At 39.4% G+C, this 27,708-nt stretch overlaps 1 protein-coding gene and 1 long non-coding RNA gene across 3 annotated transcripts in view; both read right to left on the reverse strand.

The window, feature by feature from the left end:
- Window positions 1–4,857: 4,857 nt before the first annotated feature.
- Window positions 4,858–27,708, reverse strand: part of ctnna2 (catenin (cadherin-associated protein), alpha 2) — a 300,512-nt gene continuing 277,661 nt past the window's right edge. For both annotated transcript variants that reach the window (XM_034887425.1, XM_034887433.1), the window contains 6 exons: window positions 24,942–25,093; window positions 22,966–23,079; window positions 17,512–17,693; window positions 16,042–16,147; window positions 7,345–7,479; window positions 4,858–5,991 (listed from right to left, as the gene is read on the reverse strand). In XM_034887425.1, coding sequence (XP_034743316.1) covers window positions 5,704–5,991; window positions 7,345–7,479; window positions 16,042–16,147; window positions 17,512–17,693; window positions 22,966–23,079; window positions 24,942–25,093 — 977 coding nt within the window. In that variant the 3' untranslated portion in view covers window positions 4,858–5,703. The remainder of the gene's footprint in view (window positions 5,992–7,344; window positions 7,480–16,041; window positions 16,148–17,511; window positions 17,694–22,965; window positions 23,080–24,941; window positions 25,094–27,708) is intronic.
- On the reverse strand, window positions 7,593–14,732 carry LOC117954020. Its single transcript, XR_004658727.1, has 3 exons — window positions 14,635–14,732; window positions 11,613–11,617; window positions 7,593–7,605 (listed from the first exon to the last, which is right to left on the reverse strand). It is a non-coding gene; the product is annotated as an uncharacterized LOC117954020 (long non-coding RNA).

Genomic DNA, 27,708 nt, shown 5'->3' on the forward strand with positions numbered 1-27,708 from the left:
TTGCCTGAAGGGCCTGTTGTTTTTTTTCCCAGTCAGCTTCTCTGCACCTCCTTCACCTCACCTCATTCTCCATGATCTCTATAACTATTCTAGCCTGGCAGATCAACAAACGAAACTGCATGCAGGCATACATCCCAAAGAGGGTGCTGTTTAAAGATGTGATGTCCTCTTCGTTGTCTTGCAATGTTATCCTCGCCTAGCGCCAGTTCACAGCTAGCTCCTGCGGCTGGAGTGGCATGTTCAGCGCTTTGGACGTTGTTGTTCCTGTCTTTATCCCCAACAGTAGCTGTAAAAAAGGTTGTCATTTTTGGCAGCTTTGACAAATACTTATCCCGTCTTTTCGCTTTAAAAAAAAAATCTAAGCAACTTGGATAACTTTGTATCATTTTCACGTTTAGACTCGTCTTGCTTCGTCTCTGTCATAGACAGACGTCTGTTTATCTTTCGCGCCGCACACCGTTATGGACTAGTCCATTTCATTGTGAGAGTAGGGGGTGTTCGGAAGAACCTAGCCTATGTGATATTTTTAAAGTGTTTTGGGCCAGCCCAGTGTCAACTGAAAAACAATAGAGGGTTTTCCAAGGAGGGTATAGAGTTAAAGAAGTGGACCAACAGATCCCGTTGTTCTGGACGGAGACCAGTGAAGGAAAAGAGAAGCACTTTACCGGTAAGCTTAGATACCCTCTTGGTTAAGCGTCACTGCCCAATGTTAGGAGAGTGCAAATTTGAGTCGCGCATGCTCAGATGTAAACGGTTTACAACATAACTTTCATACTGCAGATTTGTTGTAGACCAACATAAAGAGCGTTGCAATAATCTAGACGTGAACTAATAAAGGCACGAATAGACCTTTCCAAATCGTGCCTGTTAAGAAAAGGCCTTACTTTAGCCAGGGGACAAAGTTGGAAAAAGCTTGTTTTGACAACATTGCTTATCTGTTTGTCGAATTTCATGCTACAATCAAATGCCACACCTAGATTTTCTACAGTTTGCTTTGTGCATGAGGTAAAAGCTCCCAGACTTAAAAATGGGTTATTCAACATGAATTTTGTACTGAAGATAATACATTCTTGTCCTCATTCAGAGTAAGGATGTTCAGAGATGGGCACGACTTGATATCATTAATGCCATTAAGGAGGCAGTTTAGTGCAACACTGTCATTTGGTTTCATAGGCAGATACATTTGCAGGTCATCTGCATAACAATGAAATGACAGGTTGTGCTTATCAATTATAGCCCCTAATGGCAGAATATTTAAAGAGAACAGGATAGGGCCAAGAATTGAACCATGGGGCACCCCGCAATAGAGAGGAGCAGATGATGAGGAGAAATCATCCATTGTGACAGAGAAAGTCCTACTTGTCAAATAAGAGCAAAACCCTTTAAGACCCTTTTTACAAGAAGGACTGCATGGTCGACTGTATCAAAAGCTGCTGTCAGGTGCAACAGCACTAATACAGTAGGATCCCCAGCATCTAGAGACAGAGCTATATCACTGTGAACTCATAGCAGCGCCAACTCAGTGCTATGACGCGATTTAAAACCAGATTGAAAATTTTAAAACACTGAGTTGTGTTGCAGAAAGACTTGTAACTGTTTAAAAACAACTTTTTCCAGCACCTAAATCATGTACAATCTTGAGAACAAAATGCCAGGGGTGAGTAAACAGCACAGTGTACTGAACGAAAAGAAGCTTGAGGGGCCATTGTTACTGATTAGCACTAGGATGTTTACAGATGGCTGTCGTAATAGCGGTTAGCTCCCTATCTGCAGTAGTTCACTGACTAACACTGTAAATAACCCCTACAGTATGTCATCAAACTTTTAGGGCAAAGGTATTTTACTGTGTCACTTTGACCAGGCCTATATATTTCCCAGTTCTGTGTGTCCGAGCCTCTGCAATAGGGACCTTTTCAAAATCTCTGGGCGATTGAGACATTGTGCTGGGGGAATAGCTCAATAATCGACTGTAAACCATGATCACATTTTTGCTTCAATCATTGGCTGTACCTCCAAAAACCATTTACATCCTCCCAGTCTGGATTTTCAGATTGAAAACATAGAATGAGTCGGGCAGCGGAGTCTGAGTGTGGGCAGCCACACTAAAATGCCATGCCCACTTGACTTCCTCTGATACAAGGAATTGAGTTGGAGCTGAAGGAAGCATGCAAAAAGAATTACTGGCACAAGGAGATGTGCTAGTGTGTGTGTTGCCCACACTTTTGCAGAACATATCCCAGCTTTCAGAAGAGAACACGAAATGTCTGGACTTTCCCGAGCTGTCAGCTTGCTTGAGAAAATTTGAATTAGAAACAGGTTTGACCCTTTCCTGGAAGAACATCTAAAGAGCTAAATGTATAGATAAATGAAGAAGACGACACCTGATATTTCACCTCATATCTCTGCATAACTGATTGCATTGAATTTGTAAAAGTACTAATGTGTAAAAGATTTCAAGCTGAAATTATCCTTTCACTGCAAGTTTTATCAAAAATGTTTTTGGAATACAAATAAAAGTTCTGTGCTTCTACTAAGCCTCATTTAGAAATAAGTCTGTCTCTCCAAATCATTATGTTTTTTTCAGTTGACGACCTTTCTTGTCTTTAACCTTTGAATTGGTAAAATAAAGACACTCAACTGTGACATCAACTCGAAGATGATTCAAGTCCACATTCTCTGATTTAATTTTGTGTGTTGCGTTATAAACTGCAGCCATAAAAGAGGTCCCTTTACAGCGCTGATGTCCATCTGTGCAGATGGCAGAGTCTCCAGTGTGTTCAGTGTCAGAATGCATTTGACACCAGAGACTGAAAGCCAAAAACCATCTTGCAGCAGCTGGTTGTATGCTGTTCATCACCATTCTGCTTCGGGGACTTTTAAGTCATTTTCCTCTCCGTCTTTTTTATAGTTTGGGCGAGGTTGGTTTAACTAGATTAGAACACTGTTTTAATCCTTTTAATACAGCACTTCCCATTAAAACATCTCAAATCAAAGTACCAATATATTACATTGCAGTGGCATTTCTGCAAACCGTCATTATTATTATATTTATTATATAATTTTTTAAGCGAACAGGCTGTCAGCGGTCATGTCATGGAAGGTGTATACACATAGGGATTATTCTAGTTAGACTGCGGCACAGACAGAAATGAATCCTTTCATTAACTAGACCGTGTTACAACTCCTCTCCTGTAGTCCTGTGTCCTAAACACAGGGTACTTTGGTGATGCACGGATGCTTGATGCATGTTGTCTTTAATGGCCATTAGTGCTACGACGTGGATACATAAAGAGCCTTAGTCATTATCAGTGACTAAACTGCTGAATTATCTAAACTAGTGTCCCGTGAGCCGTTATTGGGACAATTATGCTTGTCGATGCTTTTGATTTGATTCATGAGGGATCAAGGTGGTGTTAAGCAATCAATTGATTTACTCTCCCTGTTTTAATGGCAGGGTGTGCCATTGTTGCCTGTAGGGGCCTGATAGAGCCATTCCCTAAAATGAATACATTGTACTGTCTCTTAAAATGAACTAATTCACTGGAATCACTTGGCATGAAGAGAGGTTGCAACCAGGTCTCTGTGGTCTCCCAAAAAGCAGACAAGCTATACAAACTTCACATGTATAGTATCTACAAGGATGTGTCCTTGCCTTTAGAGATCTCAAACTTTTACATTCACAGCCCAGAGCATTCTGGGGTTTCTTGCCTTGCTGACTGGCGATGTGTCAGGCATCTGTTGAGTCCCAGCTATCTAACTGCTGTCTCTCCTTCCACTGTCTCTCCTTTCTTTCCTTCAATAACTCAGCGGGCTTAAGAGAGATTGACAGGGACTTCAGTGGTCAATACTGGCTTATATACCTTCACATGAAGTCAGCAGTTAACTTTGTGACCATACACAATACATATATCTGTTCCTTAGAAGGATCTAACAGAGGAACTGTGTTTTAAACAAATGTAATAGCATGACTTTTAGTTTGATCTGAGCGAAATGCTAATGTTAACATGATAACAATGCCAACATGCTGTTGTTTGATGGCGCTAGATTGAATTACAAAAGTTTTTACAATTAATTTCAAGGGCAATATCAATGTTTGCACCAACATTCAACAGTTGTTAAGACATTTTACCAACAGCAGCAACAACAACAACAAAAAGACAACCTCAAGGTGGTGCATGGGGACAAGTCAAGGGATCCCCAAATTTATCAGGACATATCATCTTATCATCTTGAAACGATCCAAGTTCTAATTCAGTAGGTACTAGATGTTGAAATATTTCACAGGACAAGTAAAAACTTTAAAGCTGCTGGCGGTGTTAGAGAAAACGTCAGGGGATAATCAAATCAAGTTGGAATCATCCTCTGGGGACTATGAATCCATATACAAAAATATCATAGCAATCCATCTAATAGTTGTTAAGATATTTCAGTTAGGTCCAAAGTGGTGGACCAAAGACTGACATTGCCATCTCAAGAAGCTTAAAATATATTGTACATGCCAAAAGGACCCTGTGTTCTATTTTTACACGTTAAGACGTGGCTTTTAAAGATCTGGTAAAATATCACACAGCTAGCAGAAACAGTGCTGACCTAAGATCTATTATCACAAGTCACAATTAAGTAATGGGACTTGAACTGGGACCCCGAATCAATGTGCCTGTTCTTATGAGCTTTTAGCACTAATAGATTTTTTTCTCCTCTGGAATCTTTTCATCTGCAGGTCTTGCATGGCAATCTCTAATGATTATATCAGATCTTAAAGATTAATAAAAGGCACCACTACTGTAATACTCACTCCCAGGTTGGTAGCTAATGCTGCGAATGTGCCAGTAAGAATGAGACATGAAACCTTGAGAATCAAGTTGAGGGATTTATTAGAGAAGGGTGAATATAAAGGTATTGTATGCAGGGATTTCTATTCTCTGAGCAAACCACAACTAGTCAAACCTCTCTCTAAATGTATACGCTACACAACTTCCAATCAAGGTCATCATAGTTAGTGATAATAATTAAATAAATTGAATTTAAAAATGCAGTACAATAGACCATACGTGTGCTTTGGAAAAAAACACCATATGGATTATTATTATAATCATCAAGAACAAGGAAACTACTTGGATGCCAACACGCCCAGGTAAATAAAACATAAATAATTCCTATCACTACAGGTTACATTCAAATTGTGAAAAAAAAAATATATCAAGAGGGAGCATACCAACATTGACATATTCCCTTTAGAACAACTCCTCTACTGAACCATTCAAGATTTCCATTCAGACAGTTTAAATGTGTATACAAGCAGCCAGTCAGTAGCACGTTAAAGATATAGCTAGAATATCAACTGCGACAAATTACTTAAATGCCAGTCTTCCTCCTCTGATATGTTTTTTTTTTTTTTTTTACTCCCATATTTTCAAAGTACTTGCATTTGTGTCACATTTTGGCTCTCACATATTAAGCTACATTTAGATTGATAAATAGTGTTGGGTGTGTGCTGGCTGCCTGTGAGCCATGAGGCCCACAGTGTTCACAGGAGCCGTTGTGTGGCAGTATAATAAGTACTGTAGTCCTCCTGAGGTGTCACCAAGCACACACAGGGCAAACAGAGGTGGGTTAACACAATGTAAAAAGGGACTATCTTCAACTTGTCACCGTCATGTTTTGTTGTTTTTCTTGGGTAAGCGTGACTTTTTTTTCATTTTCTTAGAAGGAGTCCATCGCCTTGAATTCGCTGAGGGCTTGGACAGGGGAGATGTGTTTCTTCTGGGAGCCTCGTCGCACACGTGTCTGGCACTCCTCTGGCTTCTCCCTTTTTACCAGAGGCTTCTTTTCAGGGGCCTTCATGCGCCAAGACACCACGGGTGAGTTAACAGCCGCTGTTCCGTACACCTTCTGATACTTAGTGGAGGCTACATAAGATGCCTTTACAGTCAGCACCACTGCGTTCATTAGGTTCTTGGCTGCCTGGATCAGGGAGGTGGCACTATCCAACTACAGGAGGAGAAGAGAGTTGAAAGAGAAAGAGAGATAAACACTAAGGTTCAAGTCAAAAAAGCCAATGTTTCTGTAAAGAGAAAAAGTGCAGTGACTTTCATGCACTCAACAGGAACATTAGGACATAGCTACACTCGGTAACCTAGGAGGTCTGTGCCGCAACTGTCAATTAAGCAGCATAAAAACGTGGCCATCGCTGTGTGACATCTTATTTCAGCCGTTCCTAATTAGAAGAGGCAGGGGTCAGCTGTACCTTTGTCTCTGTTTGTTTTGTTTAGCTGACATTTAAGGGTCGGCGGCCAGTGGGCCTTCTCTTATCCCACACTGAGACAAGTCAACTGGTTAGATTTAATGAGTATGGACTCCAGCTGGCCACCATGAAAAGGTTAAAATATCAGCAGGGCTCGCATATCTCATGTGAGACAAACCAATAGAGTCCTGAGAAATTATAAATCAACGCTGTATTAACACAAGGAAGTCCAACGCAAAAAAAAAAAGGTTGAAGTGGAAGAAATCATACTAAGACAGTTAATAGGATAGTTACTTAAAGACAAAACAGTAGGAATGCACTGATTCCACTTTTTCTCCCATGATCTCCTGAATAGTTAAACTCCGTATCAACCATTGTACTCTACTGCAGGTCTGTTTGTCTGCTCTGAATCAGAGATCCCTCCTCTGTTGCTCTTCCTGAGATTTTCTGTTTTTTTCTTGGAGCTTTTCTTCATCTGAACTGGGGCTCTAAGGATAGAGGGTATTCTACGATGTTAGGATTGTAAAAACCCTTTAGGACACATTTGTGATTGGTGATTTTGTGCTATAAAATTTACTTGATTTTGTCAGTATCTGCACAGAAACTGATGAGTTACAAGACTGATGCATTACTAAACATAAATGACAGGTCCAAAAATACAAACCTGCATACATACTATTCAATAAAGACAAAAAATCAAATCAAGTTTCGAGACAAATGCAGTTCACCACGTAATTATGTTAATAATGCAATATTGACTTACAACAAAAGTCCATTTGAAATGGAAAACAATCACACATCTACATCTGACTGTGGCAGACATGTATTGAATAACTTTCCTCTTTTAAACCAGAGAGTATTTATGAGCTTTGTGAAGAGGTGACATCCTTATATAGCCTGACATAATTGCGTCGGTTTTATTCTGCATGACCCTTCCTCTGGTCGTCCAAGCTTTGTCTAAAAGGTTTGCCCACCTACAGTGCACAGCATGAGAACTTTTATTAAATTGATTGAAGTCCAGTGATTGAAGCCTAAAATCTTATCTTGGGTATCTCTAAAAGTGGAGCTGGCCATGTGCTGTTCCGTATGGATAGACTTACCCCAGACACGATGAGCTCTCCACCCAGATTCTGAACCTCAGCTTTCACCTTGCTGCAGATGTTGAGCTGATGACAGTACAGGGCAATTCTCTGCAGGTAGGCCAGCAGGTCCTGCTTGCATGCTGAATCAGGGCACTGAATAGTGAAGAGGCAAAAGGAAACACAATCAGCCATTTTGTGCACAATAGTATTCCAATTCTATAATACAAAAATAAAGCAGGTTTTACAAATATGATTAATGTACAATTTGGAGGACTGAAGCTACTGTGCAATAACTGCTGTTTAACAATTGGCCTTGTGGTGTCAGTTTGGAGCTGTGACACACATATGAACGTATCCATTTAATTTGTATGAAATTAAGGGAATATACCTCATGTTATATTTGCTTCATTGCTGTCAATTGTGTTTGTTACATACTTACACAGGCTGTTTCCTAAATCAATCACTTGTTTACTCTTTTACTACTTCCAATGTAATAGACACTCAATCACTACCTCTGCAGTAAGCATTACATTGAGATTTAGGACACTTACTGTATTATACCTCAACGTCATAAATGTCACATTCAGAATTCACAAAGACATAATATGGCAAGGTTAGTATATTGCACTGGTCAAGTAGTAAAATACAGTAATTAAAAGGGATTTTGGACACAGCCAAAGAGTGTTCAAATTGACTGTAAAAGTGATAATATAGATCATCAATGGGTCACATATGTAAAATAAATTAATTCAAATTGTAAGTCAGAAATCATAATCCATCAAGTTTAGGATGACAACAAACATGTCGTTGAGTTGTGCTGAGCCACACAATCTCAAATACAGTATGCAAGGACTTATGGTTTAGGAGTTATTGGACAAAGACAATGACATCTCTCTTCCTGTTTGCATGTCTTGTAAACCAAATTCTCAATTTGAGCAACATTTTTTTTTCACAACAGTATGCTGTGAAATGCTGTAATGCTGGTAAATCCGGGAGGATTTGTTTAGGTTAAAACTGGATAATCTGTGATCAACAAAGAGCCAATGTTAGGCTAGCTGACAAAAATAATATATATATTTATATTTTATATAAGTATATCATGACAGAAAATAAAGTCATCAATGAAACAGATTGGACAATGAGCCAAAGAATTAGAAGAGAAAACAATTCTTGGCCTTGTTTCAGGCATTATTGGCAAAATCTAAAGCTAGTTATGACAGAACAACCATCTGGTTTTAAGTGGTGTATTTTTTCCCAAATGGTTTGAGATGTGAATTCTCCACCAAATTGGGTTGTTTTAGGAAGCACGGTCTCTGATGTTCTAGCCTTTTGAAAGAAGAAAACCAAGAACAACAGTCCTAACAAACACAGTACGGTTCCAGTATTTTGTGTCGCTTATTACATTTCTTTGCACTGAGCCTGAAAGATTACTCTTTTTTTTTTTTTTTTTTTAAATGGTGGTTTGTTGCAAGTTTGAGTTTCAAAGGCAAGCTACGTTACACTGCAGGGTGTCACACTCATTCATTTCACATGAAACAAGTTTGTCACAGCATGATGCCAAAGAAGAAAACAGATCAACCAACAATAAATGGACAGAATACTTTGTAACAAAAAGACTTGCTTCTACAGAATCCCTCTTCTTCTTCTCATCTTTATTTTTTTATTATTAACCAAATGTTCTGACCTGGTCCTACTGGCCGTTGTGCTCCTTGAACAGTGAAGAAACCAATCATACAGTGCAGCAAATGGACCAACAGGGAATAAGAGGACAGCCTCCTCAGGTCTCCTGCTTTCACACAGTTTCTCCCTGTTATTCCATCTGGAAGCCTTCCAAGAGTAAGCTATGGCCCACTAAGCTCCCAGTGGGTTAAGAACACTGATGCAACTGCTTAAACACTGTAAGCATCATTTTGTAGCAACGCCTTTCTTCTATCCATTAATATTAAACGGTCCTAACTAGGACATTCAGCAGTACTGTGTCGGGAAATGCAGAGCTCATTTCCTTGTCTTGTGGGCTTGGGTATAGGAGGATTGCAAGTTAAACATGACCAGTGATATACCCCGGGACCCAGGACTTGCATCTTTCATGGCCACCCATCTTCACTTTGAGGAAATGCCTCTGGTTCTAAGACTAATAGTATTGATTGACCACAATTGCCCTTCACTGGCGGTTACAAATAGTGAGTAGAACACAGTTTTAAAGATGAAACGTTGGTTTCTTCAACCTACAAAAATAACTGTGAGCGAACGTTAATTGTATCATTAACTTTGAACAACACAGTAGTGCAAAGCTGCCACCAGCATCCAGATTCCTCTCAGTCAGTGGCACTGAATGCAGACTGTGGTGAAGCTGCTAGCTCATGGAGCAGCCAGTGAGGCAGAGGGAAGCTTGTTCTCCCTGCTGGGCATTATCTCTGCACCGCCAGTCCTGGCTAGCATCACTGCTAACTGCACTTCACACTGCGGGTGCACACACACAAGCACGCACACGCACGCACACACACACGCATACACTGCTGCCTCAGGCAGATTTTGTGCAGATTTGATGCAGACATGACACAATGATTCCCTATTGTACACTTGACTAATATTCCATTTCTTCCACAGATTTTGTGTTGATGTAAATAAACTGTATGGCCCATTACTTTGCCCATTTACCCTTTGTCCATTGAAGCCCCCCCCCCTCTCTCCTTCATACTGAAATACCGTTCATTACAGACAAGTGAGGAAACTGTGTGGTTCGCTGCCAGACCATCCTCAGCCTTTCTCAAACTCCTTCTGAGCTCACTGCTTCTCTGAGGATTTTGGGTATTCCAGCAGAGAAAAAGGGAAGAATTTATTTTTCTTGTTTTTCCAAATAATTAGACCCAAAATGAAAGTGTTCCTGATGGGTAATTCAGGAAGATGATGTGAACTCTGTTACTGATATGAGGGCAACGCAGTATCAGAGTGTGGCAGTCTGTCAAAACACAAGTCACACCTCCCACTGATGCCAGATGACCTTTCCTAAAATATTCAGTGTATAAAAAAATTAGTAAGCCAGTAATTTAATTGTCCAATCCACCTCTTTTGTAGTTTCTCTTTAATTATGGCACTTTTTTATATATGATCTTTTTTGTGCTCCATTACATAGCCAATAGTATAGTAAAGAAATGTTTGAGAGAGAGAATGATAACATGAAGACACAATGACAGATTAAAATAAAGTGTGTTACACGTTTACAATATCCCGTCTAGATGACTGGACAATTGTAGGCCCTCTGATAGTAAACTGTCATCTGTCTGTTTGCTCATCCAGTCTCTGGCATCTCCACCAAACACTGAGCACTACTGTGTTCTAGTATATACTGAAACCACTTGATATATTAATAAAGTAATTTTATATATTATTATATATTAATATATAAGGTACTTATTTCCTTCTCCATTCGATTATATTCCACAATATTCACCTGAAGAGGTAAACCCATTAAATATTTCCCAAAAAGGAAAATAGAGAAAAGTCTGAGAATAAATTAGTTTAAAAAATTGAGGTAATAAAAAAGATAAATAACTATTGTTACAAAAATAAATGTAACATTATTTATTTTTATTTTTATTACCTAAATATCTTTGTGAGGGTCAATTGTCTAAAGTTTATTCCCATCATGATGTAATTTCAACAAAATCAACTTAGAAATTTAAAATTCCCAAAGTTGCTGAAGAATCATCACATTTTAAGGTTTTCTTTAGCATTAAAGTAAACCTGTAATAGTTGTTTGGAGTCATTTGTATTGCAAACAGGGACTGCTAATAGTTACTTTGGCACATTTTTAATGGTGCCAATTTGCCAACATGTAGACAAATAAACACTTTGCTACAAAAATGGAGCTCAAGTTGTATGCCCTGGGTTACTGAATCCATAGCAACATTCCCTAAAGCTTTATGGGAACTGTTATTCCTTAACTCATAAAGCATGGATGTCTACCAAACACAACTAAAAACAAAACAAGAAAAATCCATCAATACTAACTTTTTCCTGTCACACCAACATTTGTTGGATTTTACTGAGGCTGTGATGTCCCTTGATAATTTAAGATTTAGAAATGCTTATGATTATTTTTGAATCTACTTTGAATTACTTACTTCCTAAAAAGCTCACAAATCTGAGATAGCTGATTTTCACTCAACGACAGCATTAATTTCTCTCTAGCTAGCTCCTGCTAAACTCTAGTTTTTGTTTTTACGGAGAAGCTTTTTAATTACACATCCGTCACACTTGGTTACACTGCTGTCAGTAGAGGTGACAGGAGCTTTGCTCTTGTTGTTCTGCAGTCAATGCGACAGGGCCTTCCGCTGTGACAACAAACGTGGGACCTGGAAGTCTGAATACTTAGCGGAAAACTTGCATGTGTTTAATAGCATTTAGAAACAATAACTTGCCACTTAGGGTATTTAAATATACTCAATTCCCAAACTGAAAGATCACATGAGTGCAATGCAAAACAAAAGTATTCTTGAATAGGAAATGAACCAGTAAAGGCATTTTGAAATCATAGTTAAAGGATAAGACAAGACATACTCAACATTTGTGTTACTGTCAATCCAATAAAAAGACCAAAACCAACAATTACGTGTTGGAATGAACAAAGTATTGTCTGTGTAGCCACAGCCTGATATAACTTATTCCACCATAGACTCCCATTTTTGTCCCAAAACTAAAAACACATCAGTGAGCCACACAGTTGCACTGGGTGACATGTTCTTTTATTACAGTGAACAATGCTACTGTAGTGTATTTTTAGTCAATCCCACTCAAAAATGGCTTTGCTAGTGCACCAAACATTAATCCATCCAACAATTAATCCAAGTATAAAAATATCCCCCTAACAATTTACTATTGTTTGAGGAACTTGATATAACAAAACTCTACATTACTAGACCTTAACATAACTACACAAATGTACACAAGTCAACAACAACAGCCCAGGTAAATCCGAAGCCAGATGATGCTTTATTAAAAAACTGCCCGGATCAAGCAGAGCGATACATACTGTTCAAAACACTCAACAATCAATGTATGTGTCAGCATAGGTGTGAAAACTGTTTGTAACTACCCTCCACTATTTAGCCTGTGCCTGTAGGAGGCATATTTAAAGAATGAAGCAGAGTAAGGAAAATGGAGTGGGAGAAATAGAGTAGAAAAAAGGCATTGCTAGAGTGAAATGGGGTGAGTTGTCTCAAGGGGTTTTTCTACGTCAAGTGCTGTGCTTAAATGAGTATGAGAGAGCTCTCCTTCCACCGTTCCATGCAGAATTGCCTCCTGCTTTAAACATGTTCATCAATAGGGCTGATGTGGAGTCATGGCGACAAGGTTTGCTACTTAAGGGACCTGTCTAAAAGCAGTGAAGCAGCCTTTATTCTTAATGTCAAGCCACGGTGCTCTCAACAAACATGGTTAACCTACCACAATGTGTGAATGCAAAATACTTGTCTTCTTCATACGGAATGAAAAACAATGTTGTTGTTTTTTGTTGTTGTGTACTTCTATTAAGATGCTTCATAAAGGCAATCTTTGCTGTTTTACCTTTTAATAACTCATTCCATTCACTGACTGGCATAGCAAACATATGCCCCAAATGCCTCACATGAAAACACTTTTATAATAAAATACATGTTGGAAATAAAAATGTCCTTAAGCCCCTCTTTATTTCCCGAACACAGCTCAGATGTCTCTGGAAGCGTAACAGAAGGCTTTGAATATTCAGTAAACACTGGTCTAGGAACCACTTAAGTGAGAATTAAAAATGGCAAGCCACCTGCTCCTTTCATTACAACAACTGTTGATTGAGACAAAGGCTCTGCCAGTGATTTGCCATATGACATATTCACTCCCACCTAAACCCTGTTAAACACTCATCATCACTCGGCAGCCTTAAGCCAAGAAATGAATGTATAAGCAAGATCATGCCTACTGTGTCATTTCTGTCCCAGATCCTGCTCTCAACAACATACACAAGCTGCGATGCAGATTGAGTCCTGCTTTCTGAGACAAATGTTCTCACACATGGAAACATGCAAAAATGTTTATATACAAGCCACGTCATACAGATTCAGTGCCAGCTTTGACTAAAGTAGCCTTCTGGCCAGTTGACAGCTGAGCTGACTCTAAGGCTACTCAAACTGACGGGCGTTCTGCACTGTGCTAACAACACAAGGCTTGCCCATATATCGTTATGAAGTCACATATTGTCGCAAGAAGGCACGGGGTACAGAAAATATACTGTATGAGACAAAAACCATCTCTTTATACTGGTATATCGCACCCTGAGCAACATTTCTGTTTGTACTTTTAATCCAGCCTCTGTATGTTCCCTTCATTATGAACATATGAACACAACAAAATTAAAATTAAGTGATTGTAATAGGTATAAAATGCCTTCACAGGAAATAATGATAAAGGCTTGGGCTGTGTAAGGTAGCCTGGAAAGCAGCCAAAATCTTTTTCGCTTTGCCAGCCCATGTTTTGTTTGCGTTCCATTTATGTCCTATTCAAACAGATTTGTCAGAAACACATTTTTGTGCACTGTTGTAATAGAGAAAGTTTGTGGCCATCTTTGTGGCCAAGTTAGTTTTCTACTTCAAAACGGACAGAGCACCGGCCCCAACCTGCATGTGTTGCTGATTGGTTGCAGGTCTATTCAATTGCATCCAGAGGCCTTTTGGTCTGCAGTGTTGACCCTTGGAAATCAAAAATTAACTGAGAGGTTTCAGACTAATATGTATTTGCCAGGCAAGTGTGAAGGGTTATTGTAACTGTAAGGCAAGTTCATTTTATTGTTAGCGGAAAATCCTCAAATGAACACGTGTTTGTCTATTGTAGTAAAACCAGGTTAATGTTCAAATTCACACATTTCTAAGGTTGAACGAAAACATATTCTGGCCCATGATTTCCAGTAATTGTGTATTTTGAAGGATTTGGATCCAGATGGAAATTAAAATCTACTGTTTACTGTTTTGATTCATTCTGAAAGATAGACAAAGTTAGGGACTTTTCCCTTTCCTTAAGAGTTAATGGCCAAATAAAAGTCCAATATAAAATAAATATTGGACTTACATGTCTCTGAATCAGCTGAATTTGTAAATAAGCCACTGTTTGCTGATACATTTGCTATATCAACAGCTAAGAGGACAAGGTGTATGTCAATGTTGTGTTTACAGCTTGTTGTACTCCTCGAAAGTGTGCAGCCTTTATGAAAGGGATAATGTAGAGCGAGCCGGTCGTTATTGCGAATTAGAACCCAAACAGGGAAATGCCAGACCCCCGCACAGTTCTTGAATCAGCCTGAAAGGGTTTGATTTGCAATAATGACCAGTTTACTCTACATTATCCTGCTTATTACACGGCTTATTACGCAACTTATTACATGGTAACTTGTACAATAGTTACCTGCTGATGACGCCTGCGTCCCAGCCCGGACAGTTAACTTTACACTGATGAGTGCTGCTCTCTGGCAGAAGCCTTGTCATCCAGGTTAGTGAGCTTACCTTGATGCAGCCGATAAATGCTCTTTTTGTAAAGTTGCCAATTGCTCAGTTAGCAATCTCCGTTTCCTACTTCCTCTCTCTCCCTTTGTGATCAGCGTGTTAGTGCTATGAGCTCCATATGTTTCACAAACATTGATATAACAGTTTTTAATGATTTAAAAATGGTCCGCCAAAGTCTGTGATCAAAACTCCATCAATGGCAATGGTCTGTTATGGTTTGCAATTCTATCAGCAGACTGCAGAATGCTGTGATTGTCCAATTAGAATTGAGTATTCAACCAAGCCGTGTTATAAAGAGGTATAATATACTGAGGCCTTTTGAGTTATCAATATTGCATGGATATCCACAATCATTTACATAAGAGATGAATGTCCACTACATCTTAAAACATAACTTAAACATTTTCTTTTACATTTTTTTTTTAAGTAGAGTGACTTGGTTGTAATTTGGCACATGAAACCAAAGGTTTCTTAGTGATAGTACATGCAGGCCTCATGTAAGTTTCAGTTAAAAAAAAGATGAGATTGTGATTATAAGTTTTGCTGTGAGCGTCAACATATTTTTTTCACTGGAAAAAGGCCTGAATACTGGTACTGATACCAACAATAATTATTCCAAGGGTTTGCTAGCTAACAGCAGTTGCAATTACAATGACAACAGGCTGCCTTAATAAATCAGTGAGCCACTACACACTGCATATTAGAAATGGACCAAACGAATACGATTATGCATTACCTGGAGTGCTGCATTCTAAATACCTCCCAATTCATTTGCTTTATGCACACATACACAGGGTACACAACTATTTCTTTTTACTCTTGCCTTCCCTAGGCACAGCACTGATTGATTAGATATTGAAAATGGTCTGTCAGCATGTTTTAGAGAGGTACTCATCTGATAATGAATGCAACACCTCGGTTGGGAGCTAATTATATTAGAGACACAACTTGGTTCTGCTGTCTTGCTCTCTTAGTGTTGGCCCCATTGGGAGACAAAGTCATGCGGCAACACAGCCCACCGCTCCAGCTGGTCTTGTCAGTACCCACATTAAAGATTTCCAATGGCCATGCCCACTTACTCCAACTCAAAACATGCTCCACCACCAGCTACTATGTCAGTATGAGACTGTTTCAGACTGATATAGAGTAATGTGATAAAAGAGAGTGACAGGCACAGTTGCAAAGCTACCTGATCTGCAACGGCACGAGCCAATTTGTCCATCCTGGAACCAGCCTCTGCAATCTTCTTAGCCGCGTTGATCACATCTGAGGAGTTCTTCAGGGGGCCTTTGCCTCTGGGAAAATTCAAGGGGTGAAAAAGAGGGAAAAGGGAATGTAGGTGGAGTTGCAGTGGACATTTAGTGCTTCCCTTTAAAGACTGAGCTCATAAAGGCAGCAGCTAATTTACTGTGGCTGAAAGAGGAATAAGAGACATTACAATCAACCAACAATACACAATTTACCAGATAATGAATGTAACAAATACAGGATCCCTTTGTCCCTAATGATGTATCCTGGAGCTTTGGTTTGAATTACCAAGAAACCAAAGATTTCAGTTTTTCACAGCAAAACAGGAAAACTTTTAGAGCAGTTGGTGTTGGAAATAGAGCAGGAGAGGATAATAATGGCCAACCACTGAGCCTTTGTTCTGTGTTGTGTTTTCTTGATTTGCCAGCACTGGGAAAGTTATTGTGACTAGATGAATGTGTTTGCCTTTGTGTGATGTCTAATTTTAAGTCACTGCTAAGCTGAAATTTCTAATCAGTTTGTTCATGCCAATCTGAGCAACGGGGTCAATGCCAAGTATTAATGGTGCCGTCACAGCACCACAGCCATAATCACTCATGACTAATGACTCAAGGCTCTGATTTTTCTTTTTTGGTTTGTTTCATGCCATACAATTGTGAAGTGGTTCACAAATCCATACATGATCCAGATAACCATCCGTTGGGCATTAGGATCTCCCTGATATGTTAAGCCCAGATGGGCAAGATTAAGAAGAAAGCTGCTAGTTTTTAGTAAACATAAGCAACAAGACTCTAAATTCAAACAGATTATCTATGACAGCATATCTTTGAATCACAACATTGCTACGTAGTCTGAGCAAAGGAAATTACTTCTGGGTCACTTTGCCTTTCACAAAACAGTCCACACACAGCTCTGATACATTGTAAAGGCAGGATTGTTTCTCAGCAATACCACTTTATTTACTTGCAGCTATATATTACTATAAAAAAGGATGAAAACAACTTCCTCTATGTTAAAAGGGTTGCTCGTAGTGATATTCCACAGAACGTTATCCCCCGACGCTCTCCTTTAGCTGTATAGAACCTTTCAGCTTTTTTTAAACTCATTGTTTTAGTTTTATGGCACTCTCTACACTCATCAACCTGAATTCAGACAAACCAGGCAGCAGTTTGCAGTAAAAAACCAGATAACCTCTATACACTACCTGGCCAGCACCAAACCGCAGAACAACAAAGTAAGCGACTAGCTGGGGAACATGGTGGAACATTTAGCAGATAGAGCCAGATATTTCCTTCTAAAGTTTGAGTATGTATTTGATGTTTAAGCAACAGTTTAGTTTAGCCATATTAACTTAAAATGTGATAATACATTAGTATTGTGTTCACAGCTTGTTTCTTAGTGTCATTTTTACCTGGTAAAGTCCGTCATCTCCATCATGATCATACACATCTGCTTGGCCAGCACAATGATGTCATTGCCGTTGTCATCCCACTTGGCCACTTCTGCATCTAGCTTGCACTTCTCCTGTCTGAAACTCTCCACCTGCTCAGCAATCTTAGCCTTCTCCTCCTGGGGAAGCTGAGCCATGATAGCCTGCAGGCAACAGGGGAGAAACCAATGTATTAGTGGAGTTGGAAGAAGTTGTTAGGGAGTAAGATTCAGCAGAATAAATTGGAAGGATTGCTCAGAATGAGGGAAAATGCCAGAGGAGAAGAGTTTAGGTAAAGGATGGAGATAAGGTTGGGGAGAAGAGAACGATAGGGAAATGAAGAAAGGGGAGAATAAGAGGAGGGATTAGTTAAGAAGAAAGAGAATAAAGGAAAAAAATATAAAGTGGAGAGCTGTAGCACCATTTGTTCTACTTTTTCTGTCCGGTCTACTTTTTAATCCGCCCTACAAAACTTAACACTGCTAAGTTTGGAGTCTGACTATCCCTGCCCTTCTGAAACGCTTCAAAATAAAGTTCTAAAATTTACATTTAATGACTGGACCTTTTCAAACCCCTCGACATCTTATATCCATAAAGAGCAAATCCATTTTTGCCTTCATTTTTTCCTCAGCGGCCTTTGGGGCAAGTCCAAAAAGGCATAAATCTTGTGGCAAGGTCACTGGCGGAGTAAGGACCCGGTATTATTTGGGAGATAAATGTATAATTACCTCGCTTCTTAGACCAGAGAATGAATAATGCATTTGTTCAACATTATGTCTGGGAGGTGAGATGGAAGGAAGAGTAACCTGGTTTCCATTAGGTCGATTCTATTGACTCGAGAGGCAAAGAGAGAGAAAACGAGTACAGTAGAAAAAAAGAAAAGTCACCATTGTTTTTTAACCTCATCTATTATTGACTGTCCTCGAAGAATTGCTATTCTCTTAATGAAATAATCACCTTTGTCCTCCCTTTGCCTTTTCCTTATTCCCTCTCTCATAGTGTGTGCGAGGTGAGCTCAGTCGTCATACTCAAGTACTACGTCACTTTGCTCTTGTGCCTGCTACATATGTCAAGATGAAATTGAAAAAAATATGTAGATTTCTTGTCCTAAACTTCTTGAAAAGAAAATAAGCTGAAACAGGAGGGGGCCCGCAATGAAATAAATAAATTAAAATTACAGACAGAAATAAATAGCGAAGCGTGGAGGCCCAACTTTCTCATCAGAGGCCAACAGATGAGCTTTGGCCCACTGATCAGTGTGTGAGCAGAGTGGTGCAAAGCTTTGATGACGGTTTGCTTGGAAAAAACACGAGCGGCATAAATAAACAAGCAAAACCAGCCCCCTTAAGCCCAGTGTAGATTTCCTTTGCTGCTGGTGCCAAGACACACAAACATCAGTGACACAGCAAATCCCATTAAGCTGTGTGTGGGGTGAAAACACTGCTCACATTTAAAACAAATACAAAGTTAATATGTATTTAGACTGCACAATCAGGAATAAACAATTTACAGACCACTGCTTTCAGCAGGGCAAACTTGAATTCGCTTTGCAGGTGTTGCTATGAATTATGGGTCGCACACAGCAGGCAGTGGCTCTGGGGCCCCAGCAGCAGCATGTATTTAATTTATGACAAAACAACTGTAAGTCATTCCATCTACAAGTTAAATATACCTCCATTGGTTCATTAACTAATCAGTGAGATGTATTTTTGGCTAGGTGAATTAGCAGTAATGGCACACATTAACCAACATTCCTTCTGTTTGTTTGAGTTTGTCTTATGTAACACAACTCTTATTTTTTGAATGCTTACTTATAAAGTAAGTTTGAATAAATGCAAATATTTGCAAATATATAAATATAAACTTGTAACTACAAAAGGCATTTTTAGCCCAGACACTTTTAAGGTGCTTGTGCTCTGAGCTTGTGGATAGCTCCCTGGGGTATGTTTTGCTGAATGCATGCTCATGTTCAATGTAGCAAAAATCATAGTGTAGGCAAAGCTGTACAGTAATTGCTGCCAAATCAATAGCGACACAGGTGAGTAAACTGTGCCACCATGAACATCTCTCTGACCTCAGGACTCGAGGGGATCATATATCTTTGCTGCTTATTTCTTTCCTGCACCCAACTGTTGAGGCATCAATTATTCACTTATTGCTATAATTACACCGAGCAGTATGCCCTTGGTGTCAAAATGGTGGGTACACCATTGAGAAGAAGTACAGTTATGGTTTTGCTAAATGCTATTGTAACAAGTCAGATAAATAATTTAAAGTGAGAAACAGAGTAGTTCTAGGTTTGAATATATCTGTTAGTGCAATCAAAATGTTTTCCCTCCATCTTCTGCGCACAAGAGCTGTATGAAACCAAGACAAACTGCTTCCCTAGACAGCTAAAGAGAGCAAAAAAGTCTCTTGAAACTCAACAATTTGGATCGGAAATTCCTTTTTCTAAAATTAGGGATCAAGTGAGGTTGGGGAGAGAAAGTCAGGGATTTGGTTGATATTCAAATTCACTCTGAAAATGGAGTGACAAAAAGAGAGAGAGAGCATCAGGGAGGAAGAGAAAGAGAGAGAGAGGGAGCAAGAGAGATGGTTTCTGAACACAAAAGAAAGCAGCGGCACAGGGGTAAACACACGGACCGATTGGGACGTCAGGGGAGCAGGAAGGCACTTCTTCTTCTTCTCCCTCCTCCTGCTCTCTAGAAATCACTTATCCCCAAATCCCTTCCTCTACTTTACTGATAACAACAAGGAGCGGGCCTTGGGAGCTTAACATAGTGGCAAATCCGGCCGAGGGAGTGCTGTGCCAATACACTGTGCGACTCGGCTACGTCTGCAGGGATTAGAGCGCTTTCTGGGTTTCTTCACAGTGTGCCGCAACTTGAAATTACTTTAATTTGTTTCATTTGAAATAAACAGCCCAGACACTCAAAGTTCAATTTTATGGATGACCTATCAACAGTGTTCCAATCACTGTGTTAAGAGATGTTGTTCGGTGTGTGTGTGCGTGTGTGTGTGTGTGTGGGGGTGGTGGTGGGGGGTGGTACACACATCCTTCCTCTTTGTCTTTTTTTTGCCATCATGCATGTTTGCTCTAATAAGCCAGCTTTATGCACACACATAATAGAAGTGACAAGTGGAGCACCACACTAGGCCGACCACTGGGAACAAAGGCTCCCTGTGCTTGATTTGATTTTTTTCCTACACTGAGGTACAGAGAGACAGTGAGAACAAGAAAGTCGGAGGGAGATGTTACGCCTGTGTCCTGTGTGTGATACCCACACACTGGACTGGAGGGGCTTGGAGGGATCATGACTGTAAACCTCACTATGCTCATGTCAGCTCCAATGGAGAACATGGATTACACTTCCTCTTGTCTGTTTAAATAGAAACACAGAGCACTGGTGTGCACTTGGCATGACCGTGAGAGGACAGCAAGCTTTATTCCGACACGACAGGCTGAGGCCGACTGGGCAGATCACTAGTGGCTTACAGCAAACATCTTTTATTGATGGGCTTGCCTTCTGCGTGGGTAAATGTTTAATCTCTTAGGACATAAGAGTGCCAATGAGTGAAACAAAAAAACAGGCAATATCAATTAACTGTGTGAGAGGCTGTGTCAGTATGCCAGATGCATTGCATGTTGTACTTAATGTACAAATATAGTCACGTTTGAAAGCACAATGTGATACATTGCCTCGCATTCATTTATTGCCGGCTCAAATGCATTGCTTGCTTATTAAGGGTGCATGAACGATCCTTATTTTCAGCCATGTCAGCCTTCAATCCACTTTAAATCCCTTGTATTACAGCAATAATTTATGACAATGGGACATGCTGTGACTTCAAACTGTTCCCAAGGAGAGTTGCCCACTCAAAGTACAGTTGGGTGCCAGAAAAACTATTTAACAGTTTGGTGCTGTGAAGCTCCCTTGTGTAGTAGTGCTGGTGCGTCTAAGCTCAGATGGTCCTGCAATGTTACGCTGCGGGAGCCTTAAGTGGGAAGATACATACAATAAACTCAAAGCACTTCACACCCAGGACCCCCACAGTCATCCTGTTGTCCCAAAGCATGGGACCACAGGTCTGTTGTTGTGTTTATGGTTGGATTTCAGATTTGTCCAAAACTTTTTTATTGTTTCTTAGTTCAAGAGCTGAATTGTGTAATTAATAAAGCAAAATGTAAATTCTTAACTACTAAAGAGTACTGCAAAATCAGAAGTGATCTAAATGGCACTTTATCAATTAGGAGTTTCTTACCTATTAAACATGGATGTATTACATTTTTATGATACTCTGTTTTAAACACAAACACTCTCCGGTACAGGCAGCTACGGACCTGGACCGATTGAACAAATTGTTGACAGATTTAAATGCATCCGATTCAACTGACAGAATTCTAAATCGGGTACAGCCCTAAGCTGTTTGCAGTTCCCTTTTGAGTTTTTTAAGATTATTTTTTTCCCTTTATTAGATAGAGACAGTGGATAGTCATGTGAAAGGGGGAGAAAGAGAGATGGGGGATGACGCACAGCAAAGGGCCGTAGGCTGGATTCGAACCCGGGTCTCTGCTGGACTTAGCCAATGCGGGGCGACCGCATTTACTCAGTGAGCTATAGGCCGCCCTGAGTTGGTTGTTTTTAATTGGAATTATTATCAAAGGCATCACAATTGGGAATCAATCGGTTTAGCACATACGTTTAGCAACCAAAAGCTGCTAATTTGGTTTCATTTATGTCATTGTACCTTCTTTGCGCATTACTCCCCTGTGTGTGCTGACTGTGTAGAAAATCAGTATTATACAGGACTATGTGCCACGGGGGGAGGCATTGGGCCAAGTCATATGCCTGCCATCCATAATTTATTTAACATGCAATACACCGCTAGAGCCTCTGTGTTGCTGGAGGGAAACAAACAGTGGTACCCTCCTAATGTTCTTTAAGCTGGGCCCAAGTGAAAAATTACTAATGTGCAACAAAGCCCACACCCTTGTGAACGCAACAGAAGCCTTGGCACAGTACTATACTGTATTTAGTCTTTTGTCTGGCATCTAAAGGGAATTAGGTAATTACCTCTTTGTTTGTGAATGCAATTTTACACCAGCCACCGCTGAAAAGTGTTTATTTAAAATAATTAGCTTGTTAGGATCATTAAAATGGACTTTCATGCCATGTAAGTGGAACTAGTTGGATAAATTGATTCCAGTATGGAACAGAGGTTGGTGTGGAGGTGGGATGCAGTTCAACTTGCACCTCAGCCTACGACTGAAGTAATTGCACTACAGTCACTTATATGATGAATTTGGGCTTTTTGACCAGCCTTTACCCAAACCAAATAGATGGTGTCCTTTTCTGTATTTTTCCAGGTCAGATTCCATAAGTGAGGCCTATATAGAAAGTTTTGAGCACAGTGGGAAGATGAACATCCACTCACCCGCGCACTTTGTCCAGCAATAAGCTGGTCATCTTCAGTCTGGACACTTGTCCTGCTGCGAGTATCATAGTCCTCCTGTTCAAAGTCAGAGTCATCTTCCAGCTCCTCTGGTGTCTGTGAGAAACACAAAGACAAAGTAGATCAAACAATCAGAGAGAGAAAAACTAAACAAAGAAAAGAAAATCATAGAACTCCAAAACTGACAGTTAAAAAGAGCAACGTTGACTCCATGCTCCAGAGTAGCAGACAACATATGTTACCTTGTTGTCATTTTCACTATACAGTGTCTCATCGGGAATTTTTGCTCAAACCAAACCAAGCATATGACAGACATAGATGTAACATAATAAAAATGAAGTCTTCATCCTAAACTCATATGTCAAATGATGATGGAAATATACAGCATTACTCAACCACACTAAATAATTGAAAAAAAGCAATTTGGGGGTTTTTATCTTAAAAACAAATGTAATTGGTATATTTTTTTGCATCAGAACAAAGTGAGAGACTAAATAATGAATTTTCTGCTATTTTTATTATAGGAATATAGGCTGTAGTTTATGGGAATAGGAAAAAGTGTAAACATAGTGGTTATATTATTGTTGCCAGGCTCCAACAGCTGTTCAATTTCATACAGTATATGTTTTATTGTATCCAGTAGTTGCTACTCTCGCACTGTGTGTGTGTATGTGTGTGTATGTGTGTGTGTCTTTGTGTGTGTGTGTGTGTGTGTGTGTGTGTGTGTGTGTGGGTGTGCACATGTGGACATAAAAGCCAGGACAAACTGCTTTTACAAACTTTCATTATAAAATTAAACTCTTTTCAAGACCTGCCTCAATTTTTAAACACTGTGGAGAATTGGTTTCCTAATCCATTGACTGCTCATAAGATCTGTGCTGTACAAATCCAAAAGGAGCCATTCTTGGCTTAAGTGAGAGAAAAATAACAAAGACGCTTAAAAATGTGTGCACAAAAAACTATTAGATGTTGCACTAACATTTGCTATCTATATGATGGAGTTAGACAACAGAGGAAGCAAGGATCTTCCAAGTTGTCTCCTCAGAAAGTAATTGAACTTGGATGGGATTATGAAGCCAGCTGGTCCGGGGCAGTTCAAAGCTGCCTGTTTTACATTATTTACCAACATCAAATTATTTTCCATAATTAGATTTTTTCCAGAGCTGCACTGGGAAGCCTTCCAGCCTGCATAAAGTTGAATAAATGAATTACATGGTAAAGAGAGAAGGGCCAGTTTGGGTGAAAAATGCAGATACTGTAACATCAGAGTGGGTATGTGAGGCAGTAGAGCTGCTGGGGTCATGTTGTTATTCAACATTTTTATAATAGCATGCTGTAAAATGTTCTGCCTGCTTTGTTAAACAGACCATGTGAAAGGTGTGACATCTCAATTGGGAATTCAATTACATTTTACATTTTAATTATGTTTGTCTTCATCCTTAGGGTAGATATATTTTTGTAAAGGAACACCATCGATGACAGTCGGTGGAACAGTTTGATCTGTCAAAGATGTACCACAGATGTGCAGCTAGAATCAGAAGAGGTACATACTGGAATGGTGTCTGTGACTGTGACAAATTTTGTCTCATGAGTCATGGGGATGAATCCAGTGACTCAGGAGATTTTATTTGCTCAAGGTTTATGATTAAATACTCTGATTTCTACCTTTGTATTTTCAAAGTATTAATTAAAGGGTAAAAAAGTAAATAATAAATGGCTTGAAGTGATCCAAAATATACTTATATATAATATACAAAAAACATTTACTGACTATTCAGCAACACTTGGAAACATTATGATGTCTATATTCACAACAACCAGTTGTTAATGTATGGAGGAAATAAATTACTGAACTTTGTCTAAGTCAGCATTTCCAAACACAGTAATTTCTGTCTAACTCTTGCTTAGCATTTAAACCATTTCGGAGTATTTCAGTGATTGTTTTATATCGGACATACCCTTATCATGAGGACAGCTTTCCGGATGTCACGGACGCCGTCGTAGACCAAGCGTGATGCATCAATGAACTCATTCTCCTCAAAAGCCTGAGGAGGGTTCGTACTCAGTGCCTCAATAGCAACCTCCACTTGTTCCGCAAAACGAGGCATGACTGCAGGGAGAAATAGGTAAGGGAGGTAGAAAGAGAGAACAAAAGAAATATATGAGACTCAGGTGTGTCACAATTGTTAATCTTTGTAGAATGGGTGCAAGTTTATCAATTAGAAAGGTATGACGACAATGCGAAGGTGTGTTTATTGTGTTTTTCTCTATTTGAGGCCATGATTGCAACCTTTTCCTCTCAAATTTTACAGCAGTTGGGTCTCTACAGCAGTCCCACTCTTGTGCACTTCAGGAAAAGGCAAGATGTCACGCTACACCTCTGTGCATGCGACAATATCACCTTCCCACATTGCACGGCAATTAGCTATTTTACCCCGGCCTACCCGGCAGGAAGATTGGCCCGTCTGTCACAGATCTGTTTGTGTGTACACTGGCGCTTGGCAAGTGCACGCATGTGTACTTGTGTGTGTGCATGTGTGTAACCTGTAAGGAGATGGCTGCGCGAGCTTTAGAGTTACAGTACAAGGACGCTAACTTGCAAGCTCAGCCTGTCAAATCACAATGAAGGGAAACAAAGTCTGTTGAGCCGAACAAAAGACAAGCAACAAAAGAAAAGTCCCTATTGACCATAAAAATGGTTGGTTTTGTTGCCAGTATCAATTGGCCAGACCCGATGGAAGAGCTTTATGCTCTTTCTGTGTTCAAATGAATCGTGCTGAATGTGAATAGACATTATTAACGAATGCGGACAGAATGTTTGAATATTTAGCAGGCTACCTTTCTACGTAATCTCCTGTTGAGTCACAATAATTGAATGCAGAGTTTAATAATGTGTTTTTTATGGACTGTGCTGTCCCAAATTATCATAACAAAAGCTATGGTTCACTCGGACAGACAGTCAGAAAACTTTTTCAAACACTACAAATGCCTTTTACTTATTGCCGGTACTTTAATGTGAAGACTCTCTCTCTCTCTCTCTCTCTCTCTCTCTCTCTCTCTCTCTCCCCGCCCCCCCCCCAACACGTCGTGTCAGAGCCAGCTTCTCTCTGAGGCTTCTGCCGGTTAAAAGTATTTCCTTGAGTGTGGTCTAGACCTATACTCTATGAATGAAATTTGAATTGATATTAAACTAAATAGAAGGTTTTACAAGTGTATTTTTTGGTGATAGATGGATGCTTCTCATACATCTTCAACCTGGTAGCACAAAAAAACTGAAAAAAAGGGTGGGCCCCAAAGATTAGTGTCACCAATTCAGTGTCCAAAACAAATGTGAAATATGGTCACAGTCTCCCCTTCTGTTCCTGAGGTGTGGCGTTGAATAACGGCCAGAAAGGTTTTTATGCAGATCATTGTGATTTCACAGTGAAGTTGACTTTTGACCTTTTGGATGTACAATGTAATCACTTCATAATTGTATAGATATGTTAGTTACTTACACATTTTTGTGAAATGTTCTCATAATTAACATAGGAATTTATGAATTATGGCCAAAAACACAGTGACCTCAACCTTTGACCTCCAAAATCAAATCAATTCATTGTTGTTTATTTTTTAGACAAAAATGTCTCTTAACTCATGCTAAAAAAATGTGTATGCATGAAGAGTGAATTTTTGGAAAAGTAGATACCTGGACTGATTTAAGACAGCTATTTTGAGAGGAGAAGACAAGTTTAATGAGGAACGGTAAATAGGAAAAAGAAAAAATGGGGAAAAGACATATAAAGCAGAGCAGCTTGGATGGTGAGCCTCCACCAGAAAGCCAACAGTGTGATTTTATTATCATTCTCCCCACTTTCCTCCTCTTTTACATGCAGAGGAAACTAAATCAATTAGCCAGCTTGCACTAAAGGTGTGTCTGCAGTATACTTATTTGTCTGATATAAAACATGGGCTGTATTTCACCAAACATAAAAGGCACTACAACAAGTCTCTGCCTTTTTCTTTTCATTTTTAATTCAGTTTAATCCACTTACCGCGGAAGCGTAAAATAGGCTTTTGGGAATTGCTGGGAAGGCGTTTTAAATAGAAATATTTAAATGTTCTCCAAGCTCGTAATGAGCAAAGTTGCTGATGGTAAGGAGCAATTTCACTCATTCCAGTTGAAAAATGATGAAGGGAATTAAATGTGACCATGTAAGAATGGATTCTTTTCACCCCCTAGGCTTAAGCATAGTTTAAGTGAGAAGTTATGGAAGTACAACGAATGCTTGAAAACTGACAGCAGAGAAGGCGTGCCCCAGTGAGGCGTTTAACAAGCTCCAAACACCACAAACGGCACCATTGTTAATGCCTTAACCTCAATTATGTACAAAAACAGCTCTATTTAGGCAATATATTTAAAGAAACAAGACATGCACTAAATTATTAACTGCAACTTTAAACCAAGAGATGGATGTGTCAAAAGAGTTTGATTTGTGCTGTATTTGTATTTGTATTTGTATCTCCTTTTTTAAATTGACATTGTGAGCAGCCAACATTCTAATAAAATGATACAGAATAAAAGTATCCGATGAAGACATTGTAGTTTTAAAAGTATTATTTCATTTGCATCACTTCAAATAATTATAAATATACTATATTACTACTATTGTTATGGTTTGGGGGTTTTTGTTGGGGTATTTGTCCTGTTTGGCCTTCCCTGTGTTTTTGTCCCGGTTTTCCCAT

Source organism: Etheostoma cragini, chromosome 2, assembly GCF_013103735.1.
Source record: "Etheostoma cragini isolate CJK2018 chromosome 2, CSU_Ecrag_1.0, whole genome shotgun sequence".
Taxonomy (NCBI): domain Eukaryota; kingdom Metazoa; phylum Chordata; class Actinopteri; order Perciformes; family Percidae; genus Etheostoma; species Etheostoma cragini.